This window comes from Drosophila guanche, unplaced genomic scaffold, assembly GCF_900245975.1.
Source record: "Drosophila guanche unplaced genomic scaffold, DGUA_6, whole genome shotgun sequence".
Taxonomy (NCBI): Eukaryota; Metazoa; Arthropoda; class Insecta; order Diptera; family Drosophilidae; genus Drosophila; species Drosophila guanche.
The window spans coordinates 2880317-2889747 of NW_022995755.1; the positions used below are offsets into that span (position 1 = coordinate 2880317).

The 9431-nt window shown below is 49.1% G+C and overlaps 3 protein-coding genes across 3 annotated transcripts; 2 read left to right on the forward strand and 1 right to left on the reverse strand.

The window, feature by feature from the left end:
* Positions 1-29: 29 nt before the first annotated feature.
* On the reverse strand, positions 30-914 carry LOC117589869 (restin homolog). Its single transcript, XM_034282137.1, has one exon. It carries the CDS (start codon positions 881-883, stop codon positions 62-64), a length of 822 nt encoding a protein of 273 aa, XP_034138028.1. The 5' UTR covers positions 884-914; the 3' UTR covers positions 30-61.
* A 439-nt stretch (positions 915-1353) lies between these two features.
* Positions 1354-2242, forward strand: LOC117589620 (tol-Pal system protein TolA). Its single transcript, XM_034281707.1, has one exon. It carries the CDS (start codon positions 1386-1388, stop codon positions 2202-2204), a length of 819 nt encoding a protein of 272 aa, XP_034137598.1. The 5' UTR covers positions 1354-1385; the 3' UTR covers positions 2205-2242.
* A 417-nt stretch (positions 2243-2659) lies between these two features.
* Positions 2660-9210, forward strand: LOC117589751 (methionine--tRNA ligase, mitochondrial). Its single transcript, XM_034281932.1, has 6 exons — positions 2660-2834; positions 2907-3187; positions 3247-3669; positions 3732-3996; positions 8178-8375; positions 8662-9210. The coding sequence occupies exons 1-6, from the start codon at positions 2741-2743 to the stop codon at positions 9165-9167; spliced, it is 1767 nt and encodes a 588-aa protein (XP_034137823.1). The 5' UTR covers positions 2660-2740; the 3' UTR covers positions 9168-9210.
* Positions 9211-9431: the final 221 nt, after the last annotated feature.

Here is a 9431-nt window from a genome sequence, read left to right on the forward strand (position 1 = left end):
TCAACACACACAATAAATCTTCTTTAATAAAAATACAAAATATATGAACGAAAATGAACGATTAAAGTCGAACGGCTTCGACTTGTTCGATGCGCTGCTTGGCCTCCTTGGCGGCACACAGAGCCTTGAGGGCCGCCTTCTTGGTCTTGTTGTGGTCGCTGCGTGCATCCCGCAGCTGGCGTAGCAGAACGGCCACCCGGTTCTGAGCCGCCTCCAGGAGAGCGGTTTTCTCGGTCAGAGACTGCTGCCAGACCGAATTCATCTGTTCGGCGCTTTCCTTGCTCTCCCTGGCAACCTTGAGCGTGGCCAGCAGCATCTTCAGCTCCGCCTGCGCCTGCTGGAACTGCTTCGAGGCCAGCTGGGCATTGGCTTCCGCCGTGAGGAACTCCTGGGACTCTTCCTGCACCACCACCTCGGCCTCGCGCACCTCCGCCTCGAGCTGTTCCAGCATCTGACCCTTGCCGGCGAGCACTGCCTCCGCCGCCTTCGCTGCCGTCATCGCCTTGTCCGCGTACTCGTTCTTGATCTTGTCCGAAGCCACCTTCACCGCCGAGGCCATGTCGTCGTTTGCCTTCTTCGCCTCCTTGGCTGCTTGCACGGCTATGCCCGAGGCCCGTTGCTTGGCGTTGCTATTCTTCTGCTTGCGCGGCCTTGGTGCCTGCTGGTGCTCCTGGTCCTGCTGCTGGTTGTCCCCGTTCTGGCTGTCATGATTGCAACCATTTCCCCCGTCGCCGCCTCTAGAGTCATCCGTTGAACCACCACCGTAGGGCAGCAACCGCTTGCTGCGTTTCGGGAAACGCGAGTTGCCGGAGTAGCCCGGGGCCTCTGCTGTCAGACAGATGAATGCAATGAGCAGCGAGAATATTATTAATTCTATACGCATTTTCGAGCATTTTTTTTGACACAATCAACTGTCAGATGAATGTTAAATAAACAAAGTCAAAACACATGGCAAGCTCCGTGCCATTCAGTAGTTAACAAAGGTTTCCGTGCGACAATCTCAAGTCAATCTGAAACGATCTTTCACCTAGGGCTTCCCCAGAAGGCCAAGCGAAAAGGTAACCATATCGCCACTAAAGGAATTCTGGGTAAGACCAATTTATCAGAATATCCCGATCATTAATATTTAAATTTAAATATATTTTAAGTGCTCGAAATCGCTTTTTGGCGGCAAGCAGTGCAAGCATTTCACCGAACATCGATAACGTTTGCATATCGGACACAGGCTAATCGCGGTTCAAATTTAAATTCTTTGCTGAAAAACATCTTAACAACACTGGAATAATTTCGAATCGGATTTGAACATCAACAAACATCAAAGCAGCCTTGCCCTTGAATGTTAACAGAACGCAGTCACTGGCCTCGGCTCTGAATTATATTGAAAAATGAATTACAACAAAGTCTTGCTAACATATCTTGTGCTGCTGCTTGGATTCGCCGGACTGGAGTGCATCTACCAGCTGGATGAATGGGACACCAGTCCGTTCCTCTCCCAGCTGAAGATGGAGGGAGGGGAGGGTACCGGCGAGGCGGCATGCGGCGAGGCAAAGTCGAAACCATGCGGCAACTTTAACAAAGGCAATCCCAAGTCCAAGGCCACCAACATAGCCCAGAAGGCCGCGCAGGATGCAAAGGCGGCCAGCGACTCCCAAATGGCGGCAGCCGAGGCAGCGGCCACACAAGTCAAAACAGAGCTGGCCGAGAGGGCGGCACAGTCGGCACGTGCAGCGGAGGCAGCACTCGCGGGCAAGCAGCAGATGGTCGAGCAGCTGGCGCAGGAGATGGCTGAGGCGGAGGCCGTCGTCACTGAAGTCACAGCCTCGCTACAGAACACGCAAATCAACACGAACGCCGCAGCGGCAGCGGCCAGCGACTCGCAGACACAGCTACAGCAGATGAAGCTACTGCTGCAGGCGGCCACTACGAATCTGGCCAACATCGAGGGCGTGTCCCAGGGCGCACAGACGGAGCTGTCGGAGAAGACGCAACTACTGGAGGCGGCCAAGAACCGGGTGCAGAGTCTCGGCAAGCAGATGGCCGACGCCAAGGCGGACTTTGACAAAACCAAGCAGGCGGCCTACAAAGCGGCCTGTGCCGCCGTCGATGCCAAAAAGAAGGCCCAACGGAATCGCCGCTTGGCCGTCTACCGTCAGTGGATGTTCGGAGAGCCAGGAAAGTACCTGCGAGGAGGGTCCAAGCTGTAGGACGGTGGGGCTACCGTGGGTCAGTCATTTATATTATTTCTTAGTTTTTGTTTTGTTTATTATTTAAATTGATCAAAGTTAAAATTCAAATTTGAATTGTAATTTGATGGTGTTCTGTTCAGCCCTGAGATCTATGCGAAGTCTGTGCTGTAAAACGGGCAAATTGCCCGTAGGCAATTTTCATCGCAGCAATGACCTTACATTCCATTCTCACTTTCGTTTTTTACACAACGTTTCCGAATTCAACAAAAGTTAGTCATAAAAACTAGCCAACCTTATGGAGAATATATTCGTTAATGGGATATAATTATGGTTTTTGAGCTGTAAATTCTAACTAGCTGTTAATATGAAATATAATATCATAATCTGTTAATATGGTTTTTGGATTCGGTATATTTACGGTATGTTTGTGAAGGTCAGTGCTGTAAGGCGCCAAATGAGACCAAACAGCTGTTAATTGTTATGAAAGCATTGCCGGCAATTTGTATTGTTTTCGTGATTTTGTTGAATTTCTATATCAAAAGTAATGCGAGAAAATGCTAATACGTAGAATTAAGCTACTTAAATGTCTGGGTGCACGCTACAGCAGCTCGCATTATGTGACGACGCCAATTTTCTATGTAAACGCTGGTGAGTTAGTTCAGCGATTTTGTTGCTCCCGCGCCAGAAACTAAAGTTTTCCCCTCTCGCACTCCATTTCAGCACCACACATTGGCCACCTGTACTCGGCGGTAATAGCGGATGCACATTGTCGCTACCAGAAGCTACGACATCCTGCCACTGATGTGCGTCTGTGCACGGGCACCGACGAGCATGGGACGAAGATCCAGCAGGCGGCGGCCAGCCACAATGTGCCCGTCGATCAGTATTGCCAACAGATATCGTCACGCTATCGAGAGGTCTTCCAGGCGGCGCACATACAGAATGACGACTTCATTCGCACCACAGAGGAGCGACACAAGCAGGCGGTGGCTCAGTTCTGGGTAGGAGATTGGAGATTCCTTTGAAATTGTTCATGTTTAGATGATTTCTGCTTCCACAGCGCACGCTGCACTCGCGCGGACACATCTACTCGGCTGCCTACAGCGGCTGGTACTGTGTGTCCGATGAGGTGTTCCTCACCGACTCACAACTGCGACTGGACGAGGCCAGTGGCACCCGCTACTCGCTAGAGTCGGGCCACCCCGTGGAGTGGACGGAGGAGACCAACTACATGTTCCGCCTGTCGCAGTTCCAGGACGATGTGCGGCACTGGGTTAAGCAGGAGGCGCGCATACGTCCGGCCAAGTTCGAGAAGATTTTGTTGGACACGCTCAGCGAACCGCTGCCGGATGTGTCCGTGTCACGGCCCTCAAACCGCGTCCACTGGGCCATACCCGTGCCGGGGGACGACACACAAACGGTGTATGTGTGGCTGGATGCGCTGGTCAACTACCTAAGCTCCCTAGGATATCCCAATGAGAAGGTAAACCCAAAAATTCTAGCCTGTTCTCATCCGCAAATTAAATGTTTCCTTGCTTATGGAAGTTCCTGGAACACTGGCCGCCTGCGCAGCAGGTCATTGGCAAGGACATACTCAAGTTCCATGGCATTTATTGGCCCGCATTCCTGCTGGCCGTTGGCCTACAGCCGCCGCAGCAGATTTACGTACACTCTCACTGGACCGTCGACGGGCAGAAGATGTCCAAGAGCAAGCACAATGTGGTGGATCCCGTGCAGGCCGCCCAGCAGTATACCATGGAGGGACTGCGCTACTTCCTACTACGCGAGGGCGTGGCCCACAGCGATGGCAGTGAGTGAAGCTACCAACTAAGCGAAATCCAAACCGCGAAATCCCTTTGATGTCTGTGGCCTGTTCACTTTGTGGCTTGCCGTTCAGCCCTTTGCCTGTCCCTAAGGGTGAATCTTTTGCGGTTATTCAAATAGTTTTTCCATCAAATCATGAGCCAAAACTGTTGAGGTTGTGGTTCAGGTGTGCCTGCATATGTGAGTGACCATCTGCCGTCGTTCCGGTTACGTTTGCTTTAATTTGCATTTCAATTTTATGCCCGACTCCACACAAACTAGGGGGAAAAGTTTTCTGGTCTGACTTTTGTTTATTTGCCTTGAAAGTTTCTCGTTTCTCGTTTCCTGGGCAGGAATCTTACCAGTGATTTGCATAGGAGTAGGGCAACCTCCAGCCACCGTTTCGTAGGGAATCCGGCAATTGTCTGACGGATATGATTAGATCTGCCATCAATCAGGGTTCGGGGTTCAGGGCATAGGGGTTCAGAGTTTCTCGTGCTCTCTTTCGTAAGCAATTAACACACCTTGATGCTCAGCGACTGATTTCTGTGGGACTGTCACCAGTTTTGGATGCGTTTTGATTGATTCTTCCCACCCCACAGCATTTTTCAACTTTCAATTTGCATAACTTGTTAGCGCCTCTCTCCCCTACGGTGAGACTTTCTCCCCTACCCTTCGCTTAAGTTTCCTCCAGTGTCTGCCAGGTCTTTAAATTTAATTTTCCATTATTGCTGACTTTGCTCTTTCCCAGACAGATAGCAGCGGCAGCAGCTTTTCACGTTTTCCTTTATTCAATTTGCCCTTGTTGATGATTTTGTTGTCGTTGCTGTTGTGTTTTTTATGGCCTGCTGCCTTGCGGCTAATTTAATTGCATTTTTATTGCATTTGATCTGCAAATTAAAATGCAAAAAAAAACAGGGGGCCAGAATGTGCCGCAGTGCGTCAGCGCCGCCGCCTAATTAAATTACAAAAGTTCTGAGCACGCAGTTTGCATATTTTTTGGTCCCATTAATGATTTATGACGGATAAATATTGATTTAATTCAAGCAGATGGCTGCCCATTAGGTGCATTTACCACTCAAAAAGGTTGCCTCCCAATTCGATTGGTGGCTGTGGGGGGTTAGAGTTTATTTTCTCCCTTTGTTTGCATCCTTAAACGCTCAACTTTTCATTAGTAACAACAGGCGCAGCTTCTGCTTCGTGCAGGACATGGAAATTGCATTTCGAATCTGATGCAATAACTGCTGCGGGTGCGGGTGCGGGTTCAGGACCAAAGACCAAACGCTGCTGAAGGACCTGCGCCATCTGTCTATGACAAAGTTTCACTGCAAATGCAAATAAGCGAAAGGAGGCAGCCCTCGGGCAAAAGGCAACTGTACGCTGATGCAATCAGCTTCCTTGGGGCGTTACTCAATTTTATAAATTTGAATACTTAAACTTGTCGCTGGAGAATGCTGTTCCATAAAGTCCTGCGGCTCCTCCCATACTCAATGGAGCTGAAGGCCGAACAAGTTTTAGTGACAACTGCCAACGCGAAAAGAATTTGTCGAATCTATCAAAAGTCCATTACGAGTACGTGCCTCGCTGTACACGGTCCGAGTACACCCTCGAGGCTGAGTCTTTCGGTTCCATAATCCTCCAAGGTACTTATGCTTCAGCTTGTGCTGCTCATCTTCCTTCGAGCTTGCTTAGTCATTCGCTGATCCGCTGCTGCTCTAATCCCTAACTAATTCTGCTAGAGTGTCGACAAGAAATTAGTGTTTGCCACATAAAACATGCTCATACGCGACCGACCTGTGTTCGCTGGCAAATTAGCATGACACCTCCGACTGTCTGTCTCCGATTGCAGCAAGGCTGGTTAAATATTTGATGGGGGTAGACTCCTTCTTCCCCCCAGCAAAGCCAAAGCTTGCTGGAAAAATATACAAGGGGTGGTAGGGCTTTGCCGGGAAGAATTGTGTCAAAGTTCTGCAGGGCAAATGGCAAAAAGTGGAGCAGCAGTGGAAAGCGACAAGTTATTCAGGTTATTTAAGGTGCAGCCAAGAGGCAAGCAGCAGGCGGCGACTGGCAACCAGCTAACATCTAGAGTGCAACTCGTGGGGCACGTAAAAAAGTATTATTTATTTTAGGGCAGCAATAGGAAGTGCAGCAGCATTCGTATCCGTGTCCGTATCCGTATACGTGTCCGTGTCTGTGGCCGGTAGGGCCTCTCGCTTCCTGTCACGTGTTCCATGTGCAGCATGCTTAAAGTTTTGCTACAAGTGTTGTGTATGTTCATGTGTCCCGGGCCCAGGAACTGTTGCCTTTTTTTTTTTTTGCAATTTGTAGCTGCTCACGTAAGCAGTTAAGAGTTGGCAGGGGGGTCCGTCTCGGACAGGTAATGCCACATACACTGCCATACAACACGTGTTGTGCGCCGCCTTTTTCCGAACAATTTCATTAGAAAGCAATAACTCGATTGGGAGGGGGGAGCTGCTAATAAACTTTGATGCATTTCTCAATTTTCAATGGATTTACAGCCGACAGACGACGGCCGGCAGGCAAAGGCATCAAAATGCAATGCATTCAAAATGAAAAGCAGCAGCTCCGTGCTGCCATCCAATCGCTTCAGTTAACTCAAAATGAAAGGCAATGACTTTGGCTGTTAGAGAGAGTGCCAAACGACACAAAGGATATCCTGTGCTGAAAGAGAAACATTTTCGGTAGAGATAGCTTCTAGAAGGGGCTTTCCAGAACTCAGAGCCCAACATTTATTTTTGCATATTTTAATGATGCTCTCTTCGTACCTAAGGTATCCTCAAGTCTCATGCATCTCTCAGTCACATTCTGTCGTACATGCTGCTTGACATGAATTTGATTTCGAAAACTACACTCGTCTCTCTGCATGTGCAACTCAATCCGTCGCCCATTCGCTCGAATTCAACAGACTTTTGCCTGCTTCACTTCTCCTTCAGGTGGCACAACTTTTGTAGTTCTCTCCCCACCCACGTTTTTCTTCTCGTTGCGCAACAATTGCATTAATGATGGGAGCCAACAGTTTGGCAGTTGCTGCTGCACCCCCGGGGGAGCTAACTCTACTGTAAGTTTTCAAAGTTCATGGAACTCTGCACTCCTAATGAAATCCCCGAAATGTATTCTCTTTGCTTTGTGTGGAAACTGTAAACGCTTTGGTTTTTGGGGCTGCAAGTTTTAATTTGATTGAAAAACCGCCAATCAAAATTTGTCAGAAATTCGAAACAGGCATAATTGCTTGCCAGCAGCAATTAGCCGATTATTGTCTCTGGACGGGCGTAGTTTTAATTACCAAATGGCTGCAGATCCAGCTGCAGCTGCGAACTGCAGCAGCAATTGAATTTTGTGGCCTCAGTTTATCGATGGCCAGTTCTGGGACTATCATCAAATCCGAAATTGTTGACGCATTTTCGGTTTGCTATTTCATTTTCATAGGTACCAAAATTGTAATTAACTTGCCGCAGATCAATGGCACAGTTTCGAGTTTCAATGGGTTTCGACTTGGTCCAAAATATTATTGGATTTTTGTTTCCAGCTGAACATACTTGAAGCAAAAGGGCTATTGGACTTGTGGTTGACTCAAGCGTGCTCTCAGAACGAAGAACCTTCGCAGTAGCTAATGCTTGATTAAATGCCCGCAAATAGGTTCCCTTTGGGTACCTTTATCATGTTATTCCAAGAACAAGCACTCACCAGTAGCATCCACATCCCTTTACACAATTCAATTTCCCGGAAAACCCAGAACCAGCAGCAAGATTTTGCAACTATTAGCGAGCTTAAACCCTTTCATGCTCAGCCACAAAACCGGGGCACCTGCAACATTTTGTACCAGATTTAAAGGGAAATAAAACAAATAAACTGGGAATCTCCCCTATTCCTACTTTTTCAGCTTGTTGCTGTTGTTGTTGTTAAGTTATTCGAATTTAAGCGGACACGGAGGGGCAGCAAGCAGCCTTTGACTGTAGTCTCTGGTGGGTTGTCTGTTTCCGCTGTCCAAATCCCCATAATGGGTGAGTTTGTTAGCATCATGCGGCGCTTTGAGTGGTGTTTTTTCTGTCTTTCGTTTGGGGTCAACAGCAGTGATAATGCGCGCAGATCTAATTCCATTCAGCGACAACAGAAAGCAGTGCCTGACAAGTAGTTTTCTCTCCTTGTGTGTTGTGTCTCTCGTTTCAGACTACAGCCAGGTGAAGGCGCAGCGCATTCTCAACTCGGAGCTGGCGGACACTTTGGGCAATTTGTTATCGCGTGCCTGTGCCAAGTCGCTGAATCCCTGTCAAGTGTATCCCCAGCCGCATGCCGAGCACTTGGCGGATCTGCTCCAGAGCGTGGATGCGGCCAAGCGACTGCGGGACTCGCTGCTGCAGCTGTCAGGTAAACCAAGACAGCTTCCTTGTCATTTTAATATTTAAGCAGTCACCATCCTACCTGTGTCCTCGAGCTGAAGTTGCCTGCTGAAGTGCCTGCCTGAAGATGCTTTATAATCTGCATTTGCATCCGCATCCGCATCTGCTTGTGGGGCTCTCTCTTCCGGCCAATCACTAAGCGGCAAGTGCACTCGAGAGTGTGGCGAAGCCAGCCAAAGAGAGCTCAAAGTGGAGCCATCATTTTGTATATTGTATTCCTGATTCTATATTCTGTACTCTGTTCGCTTTTGCAGAACGATGCGAGGCGCATTATGAGTGCAATCACTTCCACTTGGTGGCCGACACGACGATGGCTGCTCTGCATGCGGCCAACAATTTCTTTGAGAGTGCCAAGCCCTGGGAGCTGAAGGGCGGCAAGGAAGGCGCCAACGAGCCTCGACTGGCGACCATAATCGCCATGACAATGGACACGCTGCGGCTCTGCGGCATTGTGCTCCAGCCCATAATTCCTCAGCTGGCCACACGGCTGCTCGATAAGCTCAGCGTGCCGGCGTCCCAGCGCGGTTGGGATTGTTTGAACGAGAACTTTGCCAGAAGGGACTCCAGCAGCAACATCAGCAGCAGCAACAGTAGGAGTCATCAGTTGGATGGGCAGAGCAGTGCGATGCTTTTCCAGCGCATTATGGACGAGAAGGATAAGCCCGTAGAGCAGAAACCGCAGCCGCAACAAGCCAAGCGAAGCAAATCGAAGAAGGAGCGCCTGAAGACGGCCACCACCGCGACAACGACAACGTCCTGAAGTAGCTGTAATAAACCTAGTTCCAGACTGAATCTACAAACCACTTGTCTTGCCCTGCCTTGCCTTGTATTTATTCATAGCACACAGGTCTAATAAGTGCCCAAGTGGCCACAAATCACAATTCAGTTCAGCTCGGGGACTGCTGCTCCACGGCGACACTGATGCGAGTCTCATTAAAATACACTTAATTATGTGCAGGAAGGAAACCACACAGTCAGGAATCCCGTCAGAACAGCACAGCAGCCTCTCATATTCGCTGGTTTT

Bases quoted from the DNA above. Each gene is read 5' to 3' on its own strand.
- LOC117589620 (XM_034281707.1), top strand. From the start codon at position 1,386: ATGAATTACAACAAAGTCTTGCTAACATATCTTGTGCTGCTGCTTGGA.
- LOC117589869 (XM_034282137.1), bottom strand. From the start codon at position 883: ATGCGTATAGAATTAATAATATTCTCGCTGCTCATTGCATTCATCTGT.
- LOC117589751 (XM_034281932.1), top strand. From the start codon at position 2,741: ATGCTAATACGTAGAATTAAGCTACTTAAATGTCTGGGTGCACGCTAC. The intron at 3,670-3,731 runs GTAAACCCAAAA...TGCTTATGGAAG, and splicing joins TAGGATATCCCAATGAGAAG to TTCCTGGAACACTGGCCGCC. The intron at 3,997-8,177 runs GTGAGTGAAGCT...CTCTCGTTTCAG, and splicing joins CGTGGCCCACAGCGATGGCA to ACTACAGCCAGGTGAAGGCG.